Source organism: Brassica rapa, chromosome A09, assembly GCF_000309985.2.
Source record: "Brassica rapa cultivar Chiifu-401-42 chromosome A09, CAAS_Brap_v3.01, whole genome shotgun sequence".
Taxonomy (NCBI): Eukaryota; Viridiplantae; Streptophyta; class Magnoliopsida; order Brassicales; family Brassicaceae; genus Brassica; species Brassica rapa.
Genome location: NC_024803.2, coordinates 15,334,386 through 15,361,242, shown reverse-complemented (window position 1 = coordinate 15,361,242; position 26,857 = coordinate 15,334,386). Strand labels below are relative to the sequence as shown.

The 26,857-nt window shown below is 32.1% G+C and overlaps 2 protein-coding genes across 2 annotated transcripts; one reads left to right on the top strand and one right to left on the bottom strand.

Moving 5' to 3' along the window:
- Window positions 1-18,313: 18,313 nt before the first annotated feature.
- Window positions 18,314-19,211, bottom strand: LOC103839480 (uncharacterized protein At4g22758). Its single transcript, XM_033280423.1, has 2 exons — window positions 18,708-19,211; window positions 18,314-18,625 (listed from the first exon to the last, which is right to left on the bottom strand). The coding sequence occupies exons 1-2, from the start codon at window positions 18,937-18,939 to the stop codon at window positions 18,453-18,455; spliced, it is 405 nt and encodes a 134-aa protein (XP_033136314.1). The 5' UTR covers window positions 18,940-19,211; the 3' UTR covers window positions 18,314-18,452.
- Window positions 19,212-19,520: 309 nt separating this feature from the next.
- On the top strand, window positions 19,521-21,256 carry LOC103839481 (protein C2-DOMAIN ABA-RELATED 10). The gene is made up of 3 exons (XM_009115983.3): window positions 19,521-20,369; window positions 20,567-20,662; window positions 20,784-21,256. Exons 1-3 carry the CDS (start codon window positions 20,256-20,258, stop codon window positions 21,114-21,116), a joined length of 543 nt encoding a protein of 180 aa, XP_009114231.1. The 5' UTR covers window positions 19,521-20,255; the 3' UTR covers window positions 21,117-21,256.
- The last annotated feature ends 5,601 nt before the right edge of the window (window positions 21,257-26,857 follow it).

Here is a 26,857-nt window from a genome sequence, read left to right as displayed (position 1 = left end):
TGCGAATTATCATTTGTAGTTACTATCTGATTAGTATAATGAGGTTCCAGAAAGTTTTATATGCCCACAAGACAGTGAAGTTTCAAAGGGATTGAGCCGACCCATATCAGTATTTAAATATTTAATCGCATAAATCTTTATTAACAATGAATAATAACCCACATCTTCTTCACTGATGCATAGTTCTTAATCTTATCTTAGAAAATGCAATTAGTTATATTTTAATTAGATACAAAGGAAGGTCCCACATGCATGAAATACTTTTTAACCACCAAGTTGCCAACTTGCATGTGTGCAAATTCTCCTTTGACCCCACGCTTGATTATTTTTTCTTTCTTTCCTCTATCACATCGAGTTCCAATATTATAAGGTCCATATATTAATCTATCATTGTCCTTTCAAATATTTCATCACAATATTTTATTGTTCTATACGTCTAACCACATAGAAACATTGAATTTCTGCAATTATTTGTCTACATGATTCGATATTTCTTCAACTTTAATAATAGTGTGAATCGGATTTTCATTTCTCTTATTCTCAAAGATCATTTTCATAGCTAACAATACAATGCTTTTTTAGCGATAATTAGAGCCAAAGCCCGACAAAATATAGTTCTACATTCCTCAAAAACGTATTTGATTGATTATTAGTTTTTTTTTGGAAACTAAATTGATTGATTATTAGTTACCTTTTAAAATTCAAATAAACGATAAATAAGCTGTATTTTGTATCGTATATCTTACAATAAAATAATGACTGATTTAAGAAAATCGGCCGGATCTAAACCTAAAAGTAAAGCATGTACAAATATCTTAATAAAAAGAACATATCAACATTATGTTCCTAAATAAATCCATTTAAGCATTTCAAGATCAGATTTACATTCTAATCATGTCTAGCTTCGCTTATTTACACTATAGAATCGACTTTGCATTGAAAATATTATATTTCGGTCCATTGATTTGTATAAAGTCAAAATGTTATTTGGGACGGTAGGCGGACCTGATTAAGGTCCATTGATTACGAACCGCACTATCCTACACTGCAGTTAACAGTAACAAAAATTTCTACATATACCATATATCTATATATTTTTATAATTGTTAAAACTGTACCACAGTTAAACCGCTTGTCCCGCATCGCTCAAACCGTAATTACCATTCGGAACCTAAATAATGCTATACCTCGGTTTCACTGTTTTACTTTGAATTATATATTAAGGTAGGCACTGAAAAGCAAACTGAAACTATATCACTCACCTTTCCATTTATAACTTATTGTCAACTTCTTTTTTCTAACTTTATAAGATATTATACGGCTAATATTTATAGACAACTTTTATAACACGGTGAGATGGCTTAATTACATGTAAATAAATTCCAGCAAACATTTGATCGAGAGAAGGAAATTAAAAACTTCAGTGTTTCAAAGTAAGCCAGGACATTTTATCCGGATCCGAAGTCCGAACCAGAATCTATCCAAAAATACAGGTTTGGATCTGGATCCATACTAAAGTATCTGATAAGTTTTTTTTCTTTGGACCCGCAGATCTCAGTCGGGTCCGGATCGTATCCGAGATCCGATCGGGTATTCGAAATACCCAAAAAATACTGTATATATTAAGTATATTAGTGATTGGGTATATTTTTGGTATTTCAAATGTTTTTTTTTAGTTTTGGATTCGAGTTTTTGGGTATAATTTCAAGTTTCAGGTAAAATTTTAGATTTTAAGAAAATATAATTCGAGTATTCAGATAAAATTTCGGGTATCTTTTGATTTTTGGATCTGATTTTGTATAAAATTTTAAGTATTTTTGCGGTTCTTTGGATATTTTTAGGGATTTTGGATATTTTTGAGTTTTGGGTCTTAAATATCCTAACCGACCTTTATCCCAAATAGATCTAAAAATTACAAGTATTGGAATTATGAATCCGAACTGATCTGGATCCGATAAGACCTGATCCATAATTGATCTAAAAGTTATAGATATATATGGGTACAAATTTCTAGGATCCGTGAGGAATGGACCCTACAAAATCCGATCCGAGGATCCGGATGTCCAGACCTCATTCAAAGTGTTGTTTTTCTGGGGTCAAGAGAAAATTTCTTCTTTATTAGTAAACGAAATAAAAATTTTAGATGTTTTAAAAGAAAGGTAAGGAAAAATATATATTCGTGAACCTGGGCGTGTCAAGGACCAGTTAGATGAATGTGACATTTGGTTTTCATCCACCCAAGTCTGATTTATTCATATTCGTACGGTTCATTATTAATAACTTTTACTTTTCCGATAGCTCAGTATTTATTAGTTTTTCATATGGTCAGTTCTTTCATCATATGAGTTTGACCTAATTTTATTAGGTATTTAATACCACCATACAGTATTATTAGTCATCAATCAGTGAGTGTGCACTCCAGAAAAATGTCACAAATCAGTGAAAATAGCATTTCAACTCACTGAATCACGAAAAGTATGAATGTCTCTCTCTTTTCATACATAGAAATTTTGATTGCATCATCTATATCTATTTAGTTTCAGATTCATTGTATATATTAATTTCGAATGTGAGATAGTTTAACTTATTTATTGAAATATAAAAGTATGAGAATAGTGCCACAGCAGAATGCTTATCTTCTTGCTTGTGAGAGTAAAATTGATATACCACATGACATGAGTGGCGATGTTGGTAACTAGGAATTTCAGGAGATATTATCACAGACAAAACATGTTTTAGAAAAGGTTTCTTACCATAGTCCTATTCGTTTCATGACCGCAGAGGTTAGAGGCAGCGGTAACAAAAATGTACTACGACGGAAACCAAAATAACAGAATCAAAAGTTGCGGTAGACGCACTGAATTGCCGGAGACACAAAAAAAGAGACGCTTGTGTCGCAGATAATTTCAGCATCTCTTGTCCTTCTTGTTAGTTGCCGCTGCGATTGAAAATACGTCAGCGATATCTCACCGGTGGTTTGTATTGCTGTGATAAAAGGCTGAATTTTTGGACGCTGCCGCAAGACGTGGCGGTTCTGAAACGAACAGGGCTCATGTCGATAAATATTGGTTTGACAAATATACATCATTTTTAGTGAAGATTTATAGATGGGTTGTGGTCGAACAAATAGTTAGAATGCAATAAAATATTTTTTAGTTTGTTGTAGTATTTTTTTTTGACGAAAATTTTGCTATTAAATACTAGAGAAGTTACAAGAGAACGATTCAGCCATAAAGTTCATGATAAGAAGTTAAACATATCGTAAATCAACGCACCAAATTTGCTTTAAAGCATAACATAAAAATAAGTCATAGGAAGATGAAGAACTTTTTGAATAATAAGTTCTAGTGATCGACGACCATGAGAAGTAGTATACCTCTTCCACGCCGTCCCTTCCGACTGATTGTGCACCACTCCATATCCTTTAGCTTTTGAGATGGTTTTAAGCAACGAGATCTTTGCGTCATATCAAAACTATCTGAGCTTGTAGCCACAACATTGTAATCATGTTCATCCGTGCGAATTAACAAAAAGAGGGTCTGAAAATGAAGATAGCGTTATCATTTATTGAAGCTTTTTTTTTTGGTGTAAATGTTAAAAAAAAAAGTAATTTGTTGTAGTTTAATCAAATAATGATAACAAAAACACGAGAATGAGGATAAATATAAATGAACTGTTATAATTTAATATTTGTTTACGAAATATATAATAATTTCACTTATTTGACGATAATATTTTAAATATTGGTAATCTATAATTTAACGGTAATGGACTAGTGATTTATATCAAAGATAACTTTCTGTGTAAATCATGTCGCATGATTACTTCTACGTGATAATCTGCGTTATGCACGGAGTAAAACATATAACTGCAATTGTTACTATTTTCAAATTAAGCATGAAAATTGCATGTATAAATCTTCAATGCTAGATTATGTTAATTCTATTCGTCCGCTGGTATTATTCGTTTTTTGCATTACATAAAAATACAACGTAAGACTATTGCGACTTTTTTTTTTAAATAAAGAAGAGCAATGTGTGTTCACTGATATTTCCAATACAGGTGAAAAAAATCTCCGAATCCAAAAAACCAATCTGAATCCTATCCGAAAAAAGTAATATCGAATCCAAACTGAAACTGTTAAATATCCGAATGAATTCAAAATTTTAGTATCTAAAAAACTGGAACAAAATCTGAATCGAACCAAAATATTTTGAATATCCGAATGTATTCATATCAAATTTATATATTTAAATATAATAGTTACTTTTAGATTTAATATCTAAAAAAATATCCAAAAAATTAAGATATTTTTAAATTTTCTTAAATACTTGAAATATATCTTAATAGTCAAAAATAAATATCTAAAAATAGCTAAACATGCAAATCTCAAATTTCTCCATCCAAATATTCATTTAATTTAGATGTTTCTGTATACATTATTCAAATTTATAAGTTATATATTATACGGGTTATCTGGACCCGAACCAACAAAGATCCGAACTGAACCAAAACCAAAATTTATATAAATACCATAATGAGGGCTGAAATCTTTAACTTTTAAAACCGGAATAGACCCGAACTGTACCCGAACCCCATCCATATTTCCAATAAAACATTATTTACCATGTATCTTTTAAAGTTCTTTTGGTTTATCTTCTTCACATCACCTATATATTAATATACTTTATAATGCGTTTTTATATAGACACTTTGACGGAAGAAATTTTAAACAAATTTAGAGCTATATTTTTTAAAAGCTCACATAGCTTGATTATTTGTTTAGACTTGTAAAGGTTATTTATAAATTAAATGTTAAATTTATGTTAATGCGGTCATATGTTAAATTTTTAAAAATATTTGTGTCACAATGCAATATATTCTTTTATTATACAGAGCTACTAATTAAAAAAAAATCAAAGTCTCCAGTATGATATGATACATCAATACATATTGCAAACAATAAGTGAGCTTGTTTTATATGCAAATGGTTTTTGATGTATCAGGTTGAAAATACATTAGCCATAGTGTGTTAAACTGGAGCCCAATTTACTTACCTTATGTTTATTTCGGAGTAAACTTGACCCTTTTTTCTTACCGACAACAAAAAAAATAATTTTCTCATGCGAAAAAAACTTTCACGAAAACGAAAGGGGAAAAGGGGATTAGGATTTGATCCCTCGCCGATTTCATTCCACATAAGATTCAGCAAGGTGATTTGACTCTTTCTAACTTCTCGTTTCCTCATATTTATTCATATTTACATGTTTTTGTTGATCTAAACATCTAATTCACACTTTTGTTTTTTTTGGTTACAACTTTGTAAATTGAAATCAGCAATTGTAGCCACAACATTGTAACCATGTTCATATTTACATGTTTTTGTAGCCACAACATTGTAACCATGTTCATATTTACATGTTTTTGTAGCCACAACATTGTAACCATGTTCATCCTATGCTTGTTAATATTAACTGTATATTAGATTGTTTCCAAATGACTTCATAAAATCAAATCCTCTATATATATTGCCGCGGATGTTAAAATTAAGTGTATACTAGGTGACCGGCCCGCATCCTGTGCGGGCATAAGAACATGATCGGTCCGCACCCTGTGTTCTCTCTCGGTCTGTACCTCACGAGAGAGAACACAATAACGTCAGTATGAAGAGACAGATATTGTGTGTGTATAATTGCAACGTCACAAAATATTTTGTGTATTTACGAAGATACTTTCATTCAAAAAATGGAATAAATAGTGTATAGTTTTAGAAGTAACAGATTTTATATTATCATTAATTAGAATTGTATTGTATATGTTTCGTAATTTTTTATTTTAGGTGAATAATATTATTTTTCCATAAATAATAAACAAACATTTATGTAGACATATTAAAAGAAAATATAATAAAAATCAAAATATTATCCATAAATAATATAAATTATGAAGTACATTTCTCGATAAAGAAAGCAAATTCAATTAGAAACTTGCAAAAAATTAAATAAATTTTGTAAGCAATTTGACGGGTTAACATTATTTGATAGATTTATAAATTTCTAAATTTTATTGAACATGAAATAATATTAAATTGACATACCGTCATCGGTCTCCTAACTCATCACAACCCATCTAGCAAATACAAAAAATAAACAATTGCAACAGTTTATTCATTTTAAAATTTGTATTTGAAAAAAAAAGTAGATTGAAATTACGTACCGTGACTATGAAATATTCTGAAAAACTTGTTTGTAGACAACATTCAATATTTTTGTCTGCGGCTTCCCTTCTTTACCAGTTATTAGGATTTTTAATCCAGATCTCGACTTAACTCTTGAAAGTGAAACTTTGCCTTGCATTTTGTAAGCATTTTATAAATTATTTTAAAATTATGATAAATTTATTCTTTAAACAACGATAAATAATTTAAAAATAATATTAATAAACATTTTTGGATTTTGTAATATTCAAAATAGTTATTATATAATTATATTCGAACATAATTCATCAAGTAGAGTATAAAACTATTATAATTATCTTATATAAAATTTCGTTCATTGTATTTTATAGTTTATAAATATTAAAAGTAATAAATAAAACATTATTAATCTTTCTATAATACTTCCAAGGTAAAGTGGGTGGCAGAGTCGATGAAAGTGGGTGGCAGAGTCGATTCATCAAGTAGCATATAATACTTCCAAGACAAAGTGAGTGGCAGAGTCGATGAAAGATGAGGAGCCTTTGCGTCTAAACACATTTTTCTTAGCACACAAGCAACATCGTCGTAATACCTTAATAGTATGAGAGGAGAGATTTATGAATAATACTTTAAAGAATGAAAAGAGAATGTTTGTATTTTAAGACCTTGGGTGTCTCATATATATATACAGTCGATTTATTTCTCATATTAATGACGCACAATATTTTGCACAATAAATAATGAAATCGTTTAAAGAAAGATATTAAATGTGTATTGTCAAAAAATGATTTGCATATGATATGATTTTAACTTGCGCAAGTAATCCATATTAGAAAGGTAAGTTATTAAAAACAAACAACCTAATTAGAAACATTAAAATATTTTGTAAGCAATGTAATAAATATGATATCAACATGCGCAAGTTTTTAATATTCGTCTTAATTCTAAATCTTGCCCAAGGGTAAACTAAATCGATAATATTTAATAATTTCAATTTGCGCAAGTAATCCATATTGTGAATAAGTGATTTGCATATTTAATGATTTCAACTTACGCAAGTAATCCATATTAGAAAGGTAAGTTATTAAAAACAAATTTTGTCTATAAGTTATTTGCATATTTAATAATTTCAACTTGCGCAAGTAATCCATATGAGAAAGGTAAGTTATTAAAAACAAACAACCTAATTAGTAGGGGTGGGCACTTTACCCGATATCCGAAGTGGCACCCGAACCCGATCCGAAAATGCATGTCAAGTTTTTTATTTAAAAAATTAACAAAAAATTACATCCAAATTTTTTCAAAAAATAACTAAATTAATGCCTTTTTAGTTTTAAATTTTTATGTCTAAATCTATTAACCATTCAATCTATTAAAAATAAAAAATTAGTTAACTAAAAGTTACATTTTTAAATATAAGAAACTTGAGAAATGAAAATTTTAATTTTTTTTTTTCAAAATCTAAATATCCGAACCCGATCTGAAATAACCGAGTCCGAACTAAAAATACCCGAACCCGATCCAAAGTACAGAAATACCCGAACGGGTTCTACACCTCTATACCGAAATACTCGAAAATCCAAAAACCCGATACGAACCCGAACGGGTACCCGAACGCCCACCCCTACTAATTAGAAACATTATAATATTTTCTAAGCAAATGTAATTAATATGATATCAACATGCGCAAGATTACTGTTTGAATAATAAGGAAAGTTTTTAATATTTGTCTTAGTTCTAAATCTTGCCCAATGCTAAACTAAATCGATAATTATTATCCCCTAGCTATATATGGGCTTAACGAAATCGACAATACTTTTGGGCTTGTCTACATAAGCGATTGATTAAAATAAATGAAAAATAAAATTCAAAAAAATCGCCAATAGAATTATAACAATTTTTCTGAGAAGCTCTATATTAATGCCATGTCAGCAGAAATCACTAAAGTGACTTCTCTTTTAATGTATAGGAGGATTGTATATGTGTCGTAATTCTTTATTTAGGTGAATAATATTATTTTTCCATAAATAATAAACAAACATTTATGTAGACACATTAAAAGAAAATATAAAAAAATCAAAATATTATCCATAAATAATATAAATTATAAAGTACATTTCTCGATAAAGAAATCAAATTCAATTAGAAACGTGCAAAAAAACTTTATAAGCAATTTGACGGGTTAACATTATTTGATAGATTTATAAATTTCTAAATTTTATTGAACATGAAATAATATTAAATTGACATACCGTCATCGGTCTCCTAACTCATCACAACCCATCTGGCAAATACAAAAAAATAAATAATTGTAACAGTTTATATATTTTAAAATTTGTATTTGAAAAAAAGTAGATTAAAATTACGTAATGTGACTACGGAATATTCTGAAAAATTTGTTTGTAGACAACGTTCAATGTTTTTGTCTTCGGCCTCCCTTCTTTACCAGTTATTAGGATTTTTAATCCAGATCTCGACTTATCTCTTGAAAGTGCAACTTTGCCTTGCATTTTGTAAGCATTTTATAAATTATTTTAAAATTATGATAAATTTATTCTATAAACAACGATAAATAATTTAAAATTAATATTAATAAACATTTTTAGATTTTGTAATATTTAAAATAGTTATTATATAATTATATTCGAACACAGTTCATCAAGTAGAGGATAAAACTATTATAATTATCTTATATAAAATTTCGTTCATTTTATTTTATAAGTTATAAATATTAAAAGTAATAAATAAAACATTATTAGTCTTTCAATAATTTCGAGAATAGTTTCCATAAATTGTTATTTGTAATATTCGTTAGATTATATGGTAAGTGATGTTAAACGTCAATAAGTTAAACAATTCTTCCATATTTGGAAAACATATATATATATATATATATATATATATATATATATATATATATATAACAATGACAAATTAAATGGTAGAGTATGTAAACATCTGTTTTCTACCAGCGTGAGTTAGAACACCGCTGTATTTAAGAATCATAAGGGCCTCTACAGGTCTTTATTCTTCGCCTTCACCATCCCACTTCAGCGGCTTCAGTTGAACCTTCTTGTATATCCCTGAAAAATTTCCTCCATGCACCATTCCAAAAGGTTCTTTGCTGTGAGAAAATGACCTCATGAATTAAATAAAAAATGCATAATGCTAGCTTACTTATAAGGTCGTATATTCAACAAAAAAAAATGATATAAGATAGTATTATTAAATGATACTATGTAATACTTTCCCGGACAATATTCAACAAAGAGAGAGAAAGTACTAAAGAACCTCTTCAAGAACTGCTTTAACTTGGCAAAGCTTCTCTGCATGTTCAATCAACGTTTTCTGGATCACTATCACTCTCACGACTTGGTCTACATATAAAAAAAGGAAGACCATATTGTCGTTACCATTATTCAACACATGAAAAAGATAGACCAGACATGCTTTTTGTCACCTGAACACAAAGAGTTGAGTTCAGGGTTCTAAAGATGAGGAGCCTTTGCGTCTAAACACATTTTTCTTAGCACACAAGCAGCATTGTCGTAATACTTTAATAGTATGAGAGGAAAGATTTGTGAATAATACTTTAAAGAATGAAAAGAGAATGTTTGTATTTTAAGACCTTGGGTGTCTCCTATATATATACAGTCGATTTATTCTCATATTAATGATTTTAATATTTTGTACAATAAATAATAAAATCGTTTAAAGAAAGATATTAAATGTGTATTGTCAAAAAATTATTTGCATATGATATGATTTTAACTTGCGCAAGTAATCCATATTAGAAAGGTAAGTTACTAAAAACAAACAACCTAATTAGAAACATTAAAATATTTTGTAAGCAATATAATAAATATGATATCAACATGCGCAAGTTTACCGTTTGAATAATAAGGAAAGTTTTTAATATTTGTCTTAATTCTAAATCTTGCCCAAGGGTAAACTAAATCGATAAAATTTAATGATTTCAACTTGCGCAAGTAATTCCATATTGTGAATAAGTGATTTGCATATTTAGTGATTTCAACTTGCGCAAGTAATCTATATTAGAAAGGTAAGTTATTAAAAACAAATTTTGTCAATAAGTTATTTGCATATTTAATGATTTCAACTTGCGCAAGTAATCCATATTAGAAAGGTAAGTTATTAAAAATAAACAACCTAATTAGTAGGGGTGGGCATTTTTCCCGATATCCATAGTGGCACCCGAACCCGATCCGAAAAATCCGAACTGAAATCCGAACCGAAGTAGCAAAATACCCGAACGGGTATTGAATAAGGAGAGATTGGATACCCGAACCCGAACGGATAATACCAGAACCCGAATGTATATCTGAAGTTAACCGAACATATGTATAATTAACCTTATATTTTTAGTTTACATCTCTCATTTTATATAAAATATTTATATTGATACTACACATACTTTAAGTTCATATGATATACATACAATTACGAAAAAAATGATTTGCTACTCACTTAAAATGCATGTGAAGTTTTTTATTTAAAAAATTAACAAAAAGTTACATCCGAAATTTAAAAAAAAACTAAATTAATGCCTTTTTAGTTTTAAAATGTTATGTCCAAATCTATTAACTATTCAATCTATTAAAAATAAAAAATTAGTTAACTGAAAATTATATTTTAAAATATAAGAAACTTGAGAAATGAAAATTTTAATTTTTTTTTCAAAATCTAAATATCCGAACCAGATCCGAAATAACCGAATCCGAACTAAAAATACCCGAACTCGACCCGAAGTACAGAAATACCCGAACGGGTTCTACACCTTTATACCGAAATACCCTAAAATCCGAAATACCCGACCCGAACCCGAACGGGTATCCAAGGCTAAACTAAATCGATAATTATTATCTCCTAGCTATATATGGGCTTAACGAAATCGACAATAATTTTGGGCTTGTCGACATAAGTGATTGATTAAAATAAATAAAAAAGAAAAATTCAAAAAGATCAGCCAATAGAATTATAACGTTTTTCCGGAGAAGCTTTATATGAATGCCACCTCAGCAGAAATCACTAAAATGACTTCTCTTTTAATGTATAGGGGGATTAGGTTGCTTCAGAATACATTCACGAAATGACATTAATTGCGTTTTTGTACATAATTTGTTACCAAAAACCTATAAATTTTCTCTTGGCAAGTAAAGAGTTTGGCTTTAGGTATACGCACAGTATATATGTCATTAATTCAGTTAGTTATATTCAAAGAGAACCAATCAATTCGAAAACTGTGTTAACCAAATAGAGTCCAACCGAAATCATAAACTTTATCCTTATGTGGTATAATAACAGACCCACTTTAATTTGTTCACACCATACGTTTGATCATGTATATACCTTTGATCTTTATCAAAACTCGTTAGCTTTCATTTGGACTGAAATTTGTACTATCTGACGTTTCAACTCAACATATAGGTATGTGAACCTGATTCACATCATATTTTAGTGTAACTATATGCTGAGCAGTATCAAATTAGTCAAAAAGTGAACTACATTGAATTCAACATAAGATGTGAGTTAATTAAAGTGACTAGTCTACTCTGTCATTGGGAACACATACTTATACTTCAAACGTTTTGAGTTTATTGATATTGTAGAATCCGGAAAACCGGACTAACATAAACGATAAAATAAGAAACGATGTTAAGGAAATATACGAATGTAAAGACGAATACAAGAACGATAAGAAATCGTATTCCAAAGAGACATGGAGTCGAGATATGATCTCTTTCCTTAACTCAAAATATTCGCTCCGTTAGTGAGACAGAACTGTACGAATATAGAGTCCCAGGATAAAACCATGGCAGACGAATCACGCCTCATCCGTGATCCACAACTGCTGCTGCACGTGGGCGAGATTCTCGCGGAGATCGAGGGAAGTTGAGTTCCGAAACTTCTTTCTCAAGACTCTCTCTTATCTCGTTTTAAACTTTCGAGAGGATAAAATGCATGACGTTTTTATTTTCTAGACAAACTACTTGTCGTTTTAAATAAAATTGTATGCTGTTTTTTCCCGAAATAAATGGCAAAACGTTGAGCTTAACTTGGTCCAAAAAAAATAATTCTTATCGGGCCAAATGCCCACCCAAGCCCCAGCTCAAGTCCAAGCCCACGCCGGCAGGACGGCGGCGGCGCGCGCGTGGGGAGCCTTTCTCTCTCACCAAGCCGTTTAAGCTCTCATAGTGAGTTGGTATATTTATATCACTCCAATTCTCTCCTCTTGGCCGATGTGGGACTCTTCCCCTTAGCCATATTTCATTTAATCGACATTCATTTGGGCTCACAACATCTGAGGCCCAATGTCATTTGTATTCACATCTTATCTATTAAAATAGAAGTCATGACTTTTTTCATGTATGATATTTTAAAATGAACCATCATTTAAAATTCATAACATTGTACTTAATAATAAATACACTTCACATATAAATAGATTCATAACTAATATATATGTATGTATCTTTAAGATTCCACAAATCTAGCATCCAAACAAGCTGAAGCAATTTATTTCAAAAACTTTATAATTTTTAAACGGATAACAAGCAAATTCTAATCCTAGGTTAATAATATACCAAATCTGGTAGAGATATTCCATCACCATCAACTTGCTATCAAAGTTAAATTTCCAATAGTAGTTGATTTTCTTCATTTCAACTATTAAGTTAGATTTTTTTTCATTATAATTAACTAAAAATATCGTGACATTCTCTATATAAGCACCCACCGTCTGATTCATCTCAATGACTCTACGTTCCAGTATGCCCTTTCTATAGCACCCAAAAAACAATGCTGGTCTTTAGACTTATCTAACATATCAATCTGTTGTTTCAAAATCCAAGACCAACATAACATACAAACAATTAAAAACATGATCAATTATAAATTGAATTAAAAAAAAATTAAAAACAACATGATAAATTATAAACTGAATTCACAAAATTTTAAAAACACCCGCACGGTTGTGCGGGTCAAAATCTAGTTATTAATAAAAGCCTAATGGCTATTATTGTATCCAACAGATATATGGAATTGCATTCTCTTGAGTTAGTTGTCGTGATCAGATTACGTAAGAAACATTTTTCATATTGAGGTTATTTAACACATGTCTATAGTCGTTAGTTATTTAACCTATGTAACATGACACCTGCAACATTTTTCATATTGAGTTGATAAGGTTTTGTCAATTAGGACTGAAAGCTTTGTAATATATATTGAACAAACAATTATATAAAGATAATGGTTATGCTTATCTTATTATTGCAATTGTCAAACAAATATGTAAATGGTTGAAGCAACAATTTCGTGATGAAGTTAGAAGAAGGAGATTTTTTTAATATCATTAAGCTCAAATCATGTAAATTAACTGAACTGACTCCCGATAAAACCATAAAACACATATCAATATGAATCACACTCTGTAAGATATACTCCAATATTTTCCAATTCAGGTGACCACACCTAGTGTTCGCGTAGTTGTGTTATATACAATTGTTTTGAAAATTTATCATCCAAAAACATTAGAGATGTATACACTATTATTATTAACAACATAAATCAATCATTGAATAGGTTAAAAATCACTGATATGTGTACACAACCTTCCATTCAGTCAGGAAATCAGTGTACATGTTCAAGTTGTTAGTCAACATTAAATAGCTTTATTGAACATTAGAAATTTAAAGATCACGTCCATACATCACTATTTTTTTTTCTGCAACTTACATCACTATTTTACATATCAGATAAATAAATAAATATAATATACATAAATAAAAAATCATTACAAAATTCAAACCATGATTGTAGATAAATCTTTGCGTTGAGTTTTTAATAGTGTTTTAAATAGAACTAGATTTTGACCCGCGCTTGGAAAGCGCAGGGTTGTTGGATTATATTATGATACAAAATTTTATTATAAAACAGCTATATAATCTATAAATTAGTTTATTTGAGATTTTATATGTACACTTTTACGTAAGTTTCTTTTCGACATGAGAATTATATCCGGATAAAAAAAAAACTAAACCGACCCAAAATTATAGGTTAGTTCATGTCCAGAGAAGATAACCTATTATGTTTTTTTTGATCCGCAGGTCTTTGTTTGAGTCCGAGTCCTACCCTAGACCTGATCATAAATATGTGTTTATTAGGTATATTTGGATATTTCGAATATGTTTCCGGTATTATGGATAGTGTTTTTAAGTTTTTGGTTTACGATTAGAGTTTTGATTTTAGGTAAATTTTTCAAATTAAAAAAAATTGGGTATTTGGATAAAATTTTGGGTATTTTCCACTTCATCGTGTTAGATTTTGAATAGGATTTTAAATTTTTTTGGTATTTGTTTGGAGTTTCAAATACTTTTCGTGTTTCGGATATTTTTCAGATTTTTTATATATTTCGAATTCTTTTAGGATCTTAAATCTTATCTATTAAAATAGAAGTCATGACTTTTTTCATGTGTGATATTTTAAAATGAACCATCATTTAAAATTCATAACATTGTACTTAATAATAAATACACTTCACATATAAATAGATTCATAACTAATATATATGTATGTATCTTTAAGATTCCACAAATCTAGCATCCAAACAAGCTGAAGCAATTTATTTCAAAAACTTTATAATTTTTAAACGGATAACAAGCAAATTCTAATCCTAGGTTAATAATATACCAAATCTGGTAGAGATATTCCATCACCATCAACTTGCTATCAAAGTTAAATTTCCAATAGTAGTTGATTTTCTTCATTTCAACTATTAAGTTAGATTTTTTTTCATTATAATTAACTAAAAATATCGTGACATTCTCTATATAAGCACCCACCGTCTGATTCATCTCAATGACTCTACGTTCCAGTATGCCCTTTCTATAGCACCCAAAAAACAATGCTGGTCTTTAGACTTATCTAACATATCAATCTGTTGTTTCAAAATCCAAGACCAACATAACATACAAACAATTAAAAACATGATCAATTATAAATTGAATTTAAAAAAAATTAAAAACAACATGATAAATTATAAACTGAATTCACAAAATTTTAAAAACACCCGCACGGTTGTGCGGGTCAAAATCTAGTTATTAATAAAAGCCTAATGGCTATTATTGTATCCAACAGATATATGGAATTGCATTCTCTTGAGTTAGTTGTCGTGATCAGATTACGTAAGAAACATTTTTCATATTGAGGTTATTTAACACATGTCTATAGTCGTTAGTTATTTAACCTATGTAACATGACACCTGCAACATTTTTCATATTGAGTTGATAAGGTTTTGTCAATTAGGACTGAAAGCTTTGTAATATATATTGAACAAACAATTATATAAAGATAATGGTTATGCTTATCTTATTATTGCAATTGTCAAACAAATATGTAAATGGTTGAAGCAACAATTTCGTGATGAAGTTAGAAGAAGGAGATTTTTTTAATATCATTAAGCTCAAATCATGTAAATTAACTGAACTGACTCCCGATAAAACCATAAAACACATATCAATATGAATCACACTCTGTAAGATATACTCCAATATTTTCCAATTCAGGTGACCACACCTAGTGTTCGCGTAGTTGTGTTATATACAATTGTTTTGAAAATTTATCATCCAAAAACATTAGAGATGTATACACTATTATTATTAACAACATAAATCAATCATTGAATAGGTTAAAAATCACTGATATGTGTACACAACCTTCCATTCAGTCAGGAAATCAGTGTACATGTTCAAGTTGTTAGTCAACATTAAATAGCTTTATTGAACATTAGAAATTTAAAGATCACGTCCATACATCACTATTTTTTTTTCTGCAACTTACATCACTATTTTACATATCAGATAAATAAATAAATATAATATACATAAATAAAAAATCATTACAAAATTCAAACCATGATTGTAGATAAATCTTTGCGTTGAGTTTTTAATAGTGTTTTAAATAGAACTAGATTTTGACCCGCGCTTGGAAAGCGCAGGGTTGTTGGATTATATTATGATACAAAATTTTATTATAAAACAGCTATATAATCTATAAATTAGTTTATTTGAGATTTTATATGTACACTTTTACGTAAGTTTCTTTTCGACATGAGAATTATATCCGGATAAAAAAAAAACTAAACCGACCCAAAATTATAGGTTAGTTCATGTCCAGAGAAGATAACCTATTATGTTTTTTTTGACCCGCAGGTCTTTGTTTGAGTCCGGGTCCTACCCTAGACCTGATCATAAATATGTGTTTATTAGGTATATTTGGATATTTCGAATATGTTTCCGGTATTATGGATATTGTTTTTAAGTTTTTGGTTTACGATTAGAGTTTTGATTTTAGGTAAATTTTTCAAATTAAAAAAAATTGGGTATTTGGATAAAATTTTGGGTATTTTCCACTTCATCGTGTTAGATTTTGAATAGGATTTTAAATTTTTTTGGTATTTGTTTGGAGTTTCAAATACTTTTCGTGTTTCGGATATTTTTCAGATTTTTTATATATTTCGAATTCTTTTAGGATCTTAAATACTCGAACAGATGTGGACCCATTACGTCCATATCAGGTCCAACAACTTTTTTGATATAAATTTTTAACGTTATTGTACAAAAACATGGTTGATGAAATATTTTTCTGAGTAAAAATATCATAAGAATTAATATTAAGATCTGTTAAAAATATTTAAAATATTGTATGTTTAGAATGATTAATGTATTATCAGAAAAATAATAAATAGTTATTCATAACTCCAACAACTTTTTTATATTAGATCTTTTAAAACTCTTTCTCTTTTAATAGTATTGATTCGTTTTAAGTGAAAAATATATAAAAGTGTAATATCTAAACAAATAATTTTCAAAATCTTGAATAATCAATACTGATATCGTGAAGTCGGGTTAGCTTTAATAGAACCAATGAATTTCTTCATTTTTGTGAAGGTAACATGAATATTCAGAAAAATCATATTTAGATATGAAAATAGTATCAAACTATAGACGGTTGAAAGTTTAGTATATGATATGAGATTTTAGTGAGAAAGTTTATATATGATATGATTACTTTATTATAAACGAAAGAGGAAGTTATAATGTACACATATATATCTTGTAATTTATCTTGCTTTAAATCATAGTATATTATATGATCAAAGTGATAACCTAAAACATTAGTTTCAATGTTTTTAAGATTAAAAATAAAAATGATTAATATAGTAATAGTAATGATTATGATTTAGGAGTGAGATTTAAATAAATAAAAGAATTGACTAAATTATTGTTAGTGAAATATATGGTAACATTGTTAGTATAAATTTATGGTAAGACCAAAAAATTATGAGTTAAATGAAAGGGTCCAAACAACTTTTATAAGTAGATTTTTTTAGACTCTTTCCCTTTTAATAGTATTGATTGATAACTTTTAGTCATATGAAAGAAAGAAATTAAACGACGAATGGGGGAGTTGAAATCTTCTGATTGTATCTAGTCATTAAGCAACTCCTTATTAGACAAAAAAAAACTCCTTCCAGTTTTGCCGAACTTCTTCGTTTTTCTTTCAATTCCCAATAAAAAGAACTTCGTTTTCTTGCAGTTATGGTAAGTTTAGAATTTTCATTTTATGTCAGCCCAATAAGACTTATGGGCCGACACTTAAAAGCCCCTACATTACAATCAACAGATTAATAATGTAAAGTCCATAAATAATCAATCGAACGAGCAAACGATCTCGCTTATGTTGGTAATGGATACTGGTCCATCATCACAAGTGCCTCAAGAGACAGCGAGTTGAGCAGGTGCACGTGAGAGATGATAATGAAGAAGCAGAGGACCTGTAGGGTGAAAATCAACAACTTCCACAAGATTCAATAGATGATTAAGAGAGAGATGAGATTCTCGCATTACCATAGTTTGTGATGATGACCAAAAAAATATTGCAGAGATATATATGTAGCTATGATGCACTCATTACTAGCCTAAGCAGTTAAACATTGGGGACGGTCAAATTTTCTGTTTTCTTGAGAGGCTTTATATTGTTGGTCCCAAACCTGAAACTCTTGAGAAGAGATAAACATGTAACAAGTTAAGAACATATAATACTCTATCAAGTCTCAATCCATTATTTTGTGGCAAAAGAAAGAAAGCACAAGTGTTGTGACGGTTATTCCACTGAAAACAAGAACCAAAAATAAAACTGTAAAATCAAAAAGAAGCTTTAAAAAGCATGATCTAATTAATGAGAAGGATCCATAAGGCCAAGAGACTTGTTGAGCCAAGCCTTCCACCTCCCAGAGATCTTCCTAGTTGTTGTGCCCACGGAGTCTCCAAGGCTTTGAGCATCTGACTTCTTAGACAAAACGAAGTTCCTCGATCCGATTGACCCGATTTTACCACATGGATTGAATGCTGAATAATCAAATGTACATTGATGTTCAAAACACATAGTAAAAAACTCAAATGGGTTTTGGTGAAATATTTTTGATCTCACCTTCAGCTGCACAGTAAGGACAGTAAAGTAGGAAATAGCTGGAATCTGATCCGAGAAGTGGAAGCCTGCCTTCACGGGCGTAGCATTTGAGAGCATACTCAATCACGTGTGAAACAGTTTCATCTTCTTTGACAACAAAACGAATGGGTCCAGCACTTCCTATGAAACTGATGCTAACGAGGAATTTGTTTATCTTAGATTTATGGGCTTTCTTCTGCTTGTTATACACCATCTTTATAATAAAATTTCACAAATACCAAAAAAACAAAGGAATCTAACACTCTGATGGAGTTTTTTTTTATTCTTCAAGGGTCGAGACCGATGCAACAGAAGTACCAAGATGGGGTGGAGACAGGGAATAGAAAGCTCGCCCTTGCGGTTATGCAATGGGAGAGCATAAAATCTCTGGCAATAGGAGTTGTTTCTACCATTCAAAACACTATCCGAGTCATAAAACCTACAGAGAGATAAAAAGAATCGATGATCAGAGAAACGAAATCGAAATAATTTTTTTTTGAATGAGAATGAATCTGAATAATTTCCAATCAATAAAGGGTTTTTAAATTGATATATTAGGGTTTGATGAAGAGAAAAAGATGGGATCGGTTGACCCGATTCTTCATCCGCAAGCAAAGCAAACCCAGTCCATTCCAAGAAAAGATCTAACCCCCTACACTTTTAATTTTAGTAGGTGATTTCCGTGCTAAGGAAATAAATATTTATAAAGTGAATATTTTATAACAATTTATTAATATTTTATTTTTATTTTTAATTTATATTATAATTAATATAGATGATTTATTTTAAATAATATTATGTTATTTTAATTATACGTATGATTTTGTGTATATAATATTTCGTCTGTTTGTTTATTGTTTGAATACTAGATTTTGACATATCCTTTTGTGTTGTTGGTTGATTATTTTGTTATCAATACTTTAAAATTACAATGTTTTGCAAAGTGAGGAAATGTATTTTTCAAGTATTTTTTATTGATTAATTTTGTACTTGTGCAAGATTTTAAATTTATATGTTAGAAAGGATAATTAATTTGTTCATCAATTTTGTATCAATATTATTAAATAGACATTATATACATAATAGTATTTTTATAATATGACAAAAAATAATTTATTATCTTATTATTTTAACATTTTGCCAGCAGTTTCTAATTCAATATTAAAAAATAATCAAATGGTTTGTTCTTCATGAAAAATGAAAAAATAAAGTTTAACCACAGTATTAAATAGTATTCATTATAAACAAGGTTAATTAAACCACACATTCTTTTACAAGTACAGAAAATAAATGCTAAAACTATTTGGGATCAAGAAATTCGATTCAACATTTGACAAATGAAAGTTAATAATATCGTTGAAAAAGTAAAATAGAAAGTCTCTGGTTTAGTTCTTTTAAATTTCCGAGCAATGGTGGGAGAGAACGTGTTGAATAGTTGGGGAGGAGAATATAAGCACTTTCTTTCCTTTTCTATTAATTCTTCCACGTTGTCTCCAAACTTGGTCAAGTTTCTCCAATCTTGTCATTGCCATGGATCAAAAGCCTCTCGGATTGCTAACGATTCACGTCAAAAGAGGTATCAATCTCGCCATTCGCGACCACAGAAGCAGCGATCCTTATGTTGTCATCACCGTCGCCGAACAGGTTCCTTTCCTTCCATCTTGTTTCGAAAACATTAATTCATTTTTGTCACCAAGATTCTCATTATCATTATAAAATTTGAAGACAAAATAATCACTACATATTCTCTGTTACTACCATTTGAATCAACCTCGGTTTATTTCCTGTTATTTTCTCAAATGATATTTTTTCATCACAAAAGTAAAAATGAAATCTTTCAGACATTGAAAACACGTGTGATAAAGAAAAACTGCAATCCAGTATGGAATGAAGAAATGACTGTTGCAATCAAAGATCCCAATGTCCCTATCCGCTTGGTAATACTGGAAAAAAAAACATAACTCTTTGACTTCTTCTTTTTTACATTCTTGATTCAGACACAAGATCATTCTTGTTCATCTGTTGTTTAAAGCATTAGTGTTATTGAATTTTGTTCAGACAGTGTTTGACTGGGACAAGTTCACTGGAGACGACAAAATGGGAGATGCAAACATAGACATTCAACCATACTTAGATGCTCTCAAAATGGGGATGGAGCTTCTTAGGCTTCCTAATGGATGTGCTATCAAGAGGGTTCAGCCATCGAGGCTGAATTGTTTATCAGATGAAAGTAGCATTGTTTGGAACAATGGTAAGATCACGCAAGACATGATCCTGAGGCTTAACAATGTCGAGTGCGGGGAGATTGAGATCATGCTTGAATGGCATGAAGGTGCTGGTTGCAGAGGTGTCACTTCCTCTTCCAAAGGAGGAGTCTCTTCCTCTACCTAAGAAATGTTTGTTTGTTTGTTGTTGTTGTATACCGGATGAAAGATATGTTGTTGTTGTTGTTTGGATATGTATAAGAGACATAAATCATGTTTTTTTGATGACCTTTTCATTCAATAAGAAAATTTGGAGGATTGAGTCTTTTTGTATGTGTTTATTTGGAAGTTTTTTGTAAGTTTTCTAGATTCTGTTTTGGTATCTTTTAGGTTTGTTTTTAGACTAATTTATTATCCTATTACAAATTAGGGAAATTACATCTAATTACCTAAAAAAATATAATTGAGTAAATGATTATAGCATCTTAGGTGATGTAATATGTTATATATTATATAAAAACTGGCAAAATATCCTTTCCCCAAAAATGTTGTTTCTACCCGCATCAGAGAATGAGTAAGAAAAAAGTCACTGAGAAGAATAAAGACTATAGGTCTCAAGAACACGAACACAGCAACTCGAACTTGAATGTAAGATCACATAAATAAGAACCGTTCTTATTAACTCTTGAGGAAACTATCTCAAAACCTCAAACTCACAAACTCCTTAAATTATGCTACACACCAGCATCTCCTTATATAACTCTTTATTTATCCTAACCTCATTAGGATTAACACAACTAGATATTTCCTATTCTTTTATAGATAAACACAACATAAATAGGAAACTTGTAACTCAAGCTTATCCAACATTCTCCCTCTTAAGCTTGAAACCACTTTGTGTTAACTCTTGCACTCCAATGAAATCTCTCATTTCTTTAAACTTGATTCTTCCTAATGTCTTGGTTAGTATGTCAGCCTTTTGCTCAGTTCCGAGTACATGCTCAACTTCTATCAACTCCCTCTCAACACATTCACGTATGAAGTGATACCTTGAGTATATGTGCTTGCTTCTTCCATGAAAGATTGGGTTCTTTGTCAAAGCTATTGCAGATTGATTGTCGATCCTAATGGTGACCTTCTCTCTCGAACATCCGGTGACTTCACTCAGTACGTCACGCAACCAGATTGCTTGTCTAGCAGCCTCTGTTCCTGCCATGAACTCCGCCTCACAACTAGACAACACAACAGTGTCTTGCTTTTGTGAACACCACGTAATAGGGCTCTTTCCTAGATAAAAGATGTGTCCGGTCGTGCTCCTGCCATCATCTGGATCCATATTATAGCTACTATCGCTATAACCCATCAGTCGAGATATCTTGCTTGTCGATCTTTCGAAAGACAGTCCAAGGTTTGCGCTCCCTTGTAGATATCTCAGACATTGCTTCAGCGCCACTCCATGTGATTCTCTCGGACTGTGCATATACCGGCTAAGTACGCCTACTGTGAAGGATAGATCAGGTCTCGTATGCAATAAGTATCTCAAACAGCCAATATTTCGTCTATAGTTTGTAGCATCAATCTCTGTTTCTTCTTCTGCTTTCGACAAGTTCAGTCCAAGTTCCATAGGATTTTGGACCGGATTACACTTAGATAGTCCTGCGTCTTCAAGTATCTTCATCGCATAACGCCTCTGATTCAGAGTAATCCCATGCTCATGCTGACAAACCTCCATGCCAATATAATAAGTGAGTTTTCCTAAATCACTCATGTCAAACTTACTCGCCATATTCCTTTTGAACTCATCAATAAGTTTCTTGTCTGTTCCGGTAACAAAGAGATCGTCTAAGTATACTGCTACCACAAGAAGCTCTCCTTTAACCACTTTCCGATAGACTGATGGCTCCTTTGAGCACTTAACAAACTCGAGTCCCATAAGTATCTGATTGAGCTTGTTATTCCACGCCCTCGGTGCTTGTTTCAAGCCGTATAACGCCTTGTTGAGTTTGTAAACCTTACTCTCACTTCCCTTGACCTTGAACCCCTCTGGTTGTGATACAAACATGACTTCTTTGAGTTCTCCGTGTAAGAATGCGGTCTTAACGTCTAGATGATGAACCTCCCATCCATTGGTTGCAGCTAAGTTGATCAATAACCGTATGGTCTCAAGACGTGCAACTGGTGCAAAAACTTCATCAAAGTCAATCCCATGTTGTTGTACATACCCTTTAGCTACCAATCGTGCTTTGAACTTGTTGATGGTCCCATCTGAATTTCTCTTTAGCTTGAATACCCATTTGAGATCAATCGGTTTTGCTCCATAAGGAAGGTCTACTAGATCCCACGTTTTGTTCCTCACAATGGAGTCGATCTCTTCTTCACATGCCCTCGTCCATTCTTTTGAATTCTTTGCTTCACCAAAATTTCTAGGCTCGTTGTTAAGATAGAGCAATACCTCTTCACCTAGTTCTTCAGCCAGTAAGATGTAATCTTCGAGGTATTTAGGCTGCGCTGTTTGTCTTTCTGATCTTCTTAATGGCTGAGGTTGACTCTCATCTTCGCTAATGCTCTGTTCTGGAACAGAGCTGATATCTTCATCCTCATGTATATCTTCTTTCCTTGCGTTTATGTTGCTTGCACTGGAAGTCATTCCTTCTTCTCCTTCTACACCGTGATTTCCAAATTCACCAAGCGTGACTGCAAAGCTTTGATCATTATGTGTCTCTGCTCCAGTTCCAGCATCTTGTTTCATCAAAGACGATGTCTCGACTAACAGTCACTTTACGTGTTGATGGATCATAGAGACGATATGCCTTTGACCCTGGTTCTGTGCCTAGATGAACCAGCACTCTCGACCTATCTTCAAGCTTTGTTAGATGTGGTCCGACTATCTTTGCATACGCCAAACATCCAAACACTCGAACGTGACTTATATTTGGCTTTCTTCCCCGCAACATCTCATATGGCGTCTTTGACTCCAAAGATCTTGTGGCTAGTCGATTGATAAGGTATGTCGCATGCCTAATAGCCTCTCCCCAAATATAGTTTGGCATAGACATATGCTTCATCATGCTCCTCATCATGCCCATTAGAGTATTGTTTCGTCGCTCAACAACGCCGTTCTGCTGCGGTGTATAAGGCGCAGTGAGGTGTCGTTTTATTCCAGCTCCTTCGCAATAGCCATTGAACTCGTGGCTCACAAACTATCCCCATTTATCTGTTCTGAGTGTTTGTATTCTTTCTTTTGTCTCTTTCTCTATCAGGCTTCTTAACCTTTTAAATTTGTTGAATGCTTCTCCTTTTTCCCTCAATAGCATTGTCCACATGTACCTTGTATAATCATCAATAACTACAAAGATGTACCTTTTCTGGCCATGTGTGCTCCGTGTTATGGGACCACAGAGATCGGCGTGAAGTAGTTCCAGTACCTTCGTAGCTCGGTACGTAGTTGTTTTAGGGAATGATTGCCTTGCTTGCTTCCCAAGCATACAAGACCCACATATATTTGACTTGATATGTGTCTTCGGCATTCCAATAGCTAGTTCTTTCCTCATCATGTTGCGAATAGTCTCGTGATTAGCATGTCCTAAACGTGCGTGCCATCGACTTGCTTCTCCTTCTGCAGTTAAGAACAGACAAGGCGTGCTCTCTATTCCCATACGAACTTTATACAATCTGTTCTTGGATCTTGTAGCTCTGACAAGCAACTTCCCATCCTGATCATGCATCGTCAGTACTTCTCCTTTCATTCTTATATCACACCCAGCCTCTGTAGCCTGGCCTAGGCTAATAATATTACTCTTTAAGTCTGGTATCCAGTAAACATCAGTCATCTTCCTCGAGTTTCCATTCATGTCAGTGAATGATATCGTGCCCTTTCCTTTTATACCGATTCGGGAATCATCTCCAAAACGCACCTTTCCGGAGATTGTTTTATCAATGGTTGAGAAATATCTTTTATCTCCCGTCATGTGGTTTGAAGCCCCGTTATCGAGATACCATACGTTCTCTTCTCCACTATTAGTCTCGTACTTATCTGGCAACACGTTCTTCTCATTCAGGAACACAATTTCATGCATCATGAGCTCATCGGACTCTTGCGTATCAACATTGTCCGTCTCCTGGGCCTCTTGCAGTTTAAGTTTTAGTTCCGGACATTGAGCTACAAAGTGACCTACTTTATCACACCGGAAGCAAGTGATTCGCGACGCGTCTCTCTCGTAGCTAAAACGACCACGACCTCTCCCTCTGTAGTATGAACGTCCTCCACGTCCTCTTCCTCTGTATGAGTTGTAGTCACGATTTCCTTGCTCCGAGTTGTAGTAGCTTGGTTGCTCTCCTTGCGGTTTACCAAGATTATTTGCTTCTGTAGTTGCATACATTAGCTTTCCCTTGTCGTCCTCATCTTGATCATCTTCACAGATACGCTCTTCATATGCCTTTAGACGTCCAATAATATCCTCAAAACTTGTTGCAGAAAGATCGAGTACTTACTCAAGAGATGCAACAATGTGTATGTATTTTTTCCGAGGAAGACTCATCAAAAACTTCTTAACAAGTTTCGTTTCTTCAATGGTTACTCCTAGGGCTGCTGATCTTGCTGATAATTCAAATAATTTTCCTCCAAAATCATCAATGCTCTTCGTTTCCTTCATCTTCAAACGATCGAACTCGGTCATTAAGGTTTGGAGTCTTGCTTCTTTGACTCGCTCTGCTCCTACATGCCGAGTTTTGATAGCATCCCACACTTGCTTTGCTGCCCCAAGCTCTCCGACCTGCAGTATAAGACTCTCTGGAATTGATTGGAATAAAAGGGCTAACGCCATATTATTCTTCTCGTTATTCTCTGCTTCTGTCTCCACGGCCTCCCAGACCTTATGAACTCGAAGGAGAATCTTCATCCTCATTGTCCATACAGTGTAATTTGTTGTATTGAGCATATGACACTTTATGGTTGACGATCCTCCTCCATCCTTGACTCTTTCGGTTGTCGCAACTATATCACCCATTGTTTTGTGTGGCTCTGATACCAAATAAAGACTATAGGTCTCAAGAACACGAACACAGCAACTCGAACTTGAATGTAAGATCACACAAATAAGAACCATTCTTATTAACTCTTGAGGAAACTATCTCAAAACCTCAAACTCACAAACTCCTTAAGTTATGCTACACACCAGCATCTCCTTATATAACTCTTTATTTATCCTAACCTCATTAGGATTAACACAACTAGATATTTCCTATTCTCTTATAGATAAACACAACATAAATAGGAAACTTGTAACTCAAGCTTATCCAACAAAGAAGCACAAGAGGCAGCTCTGACAACGTACAACACTCAAGTTATGAAGCCTCCGACCAACCACTGGAAAACAAATCGAAATCCAGTCATACCAGCAGGTATATGAAAAAGAGAAGATCCAAGGAAACGTACAGCTGGATCATAATCCGCTGAACTATGGTACTGGCCAAGGATGTTAATGTTTGAGAGGAACAAAGCCGAGAACAGTGAGACGACAATTGGTGAACGCCCCTGATGCACCGGCTGATGATTCAGTGAGTAGTAGTAGTGGTCAAGAATCGTTGTGGCAGCCTAAGCCCTCCACCAACGTCAGTCTCTCAGATTTTGATGAGGTCGCGCGCTGGTTGCGTAGATGCTCTCACATGAAGTTGATCGGATCGGATGTTCGTCAGTTATTATTAATGAGGCATCAATTGTGATTAGAGATAGAAGTGTGTCGAATTTATAGTGTGGTTGTTAAAGTTTCCTTGAAGGATGATGAAGTACGAATACGAAGGTTACGACGCCTTAAATGAAATAAGTGGTTCACGCTTTAGATAAATGACTTAGTTTCTATGATGACATTTCAGATGACAAAGCAGCTGAGCCGTGCTCACCCTTACTGGAAAAAGGCAGCTGTCTTGGGC

What these genes read in the sequence shown, in the direction of transcription:
- LOC103839481 (XM_009115983.3), top strand. Translation starts at nt 20,256, where the DNA reads ATGGATCAAAAGCCTCTCGGATTGCTAACGATTCACGTCAAAAGAGGT. An exon ending in TCATCACCGTCGCCGAACAG is followed by an intron (nt 20,370 to 20,566) that starts GTTCCTTTCCTT and finishes GAAATCTTTCAG; the next exon opens with ACATTGAAAACACGTGTGAT. An exon ending in CCAATGTCCCTATCCGCTTG is followed by an intron (nt 20,663 to 20,783) that starts GTAATACTGGAA and finishes AATTTTGTTCAG; the next exon opens with ACAGTGTTTGACTGGGACAA.
- LOC103839480 (XM_033280423.1), bottom strand. Translation starts at nt 18,939, where the DNA reads ATGGTGTATAACAAGCAGAAGAAAGCCCATAAATCTAAGATAAACAAA. An exon ending in TCCTTACTGTGCAGCTGAAG is followed by an intron (nt 18,626 to 18,707) that starts GTGAGATCAAAA and finishes TTGATTATTCAG; the next exon opens with CATTCAATCCATGTGGTAAA.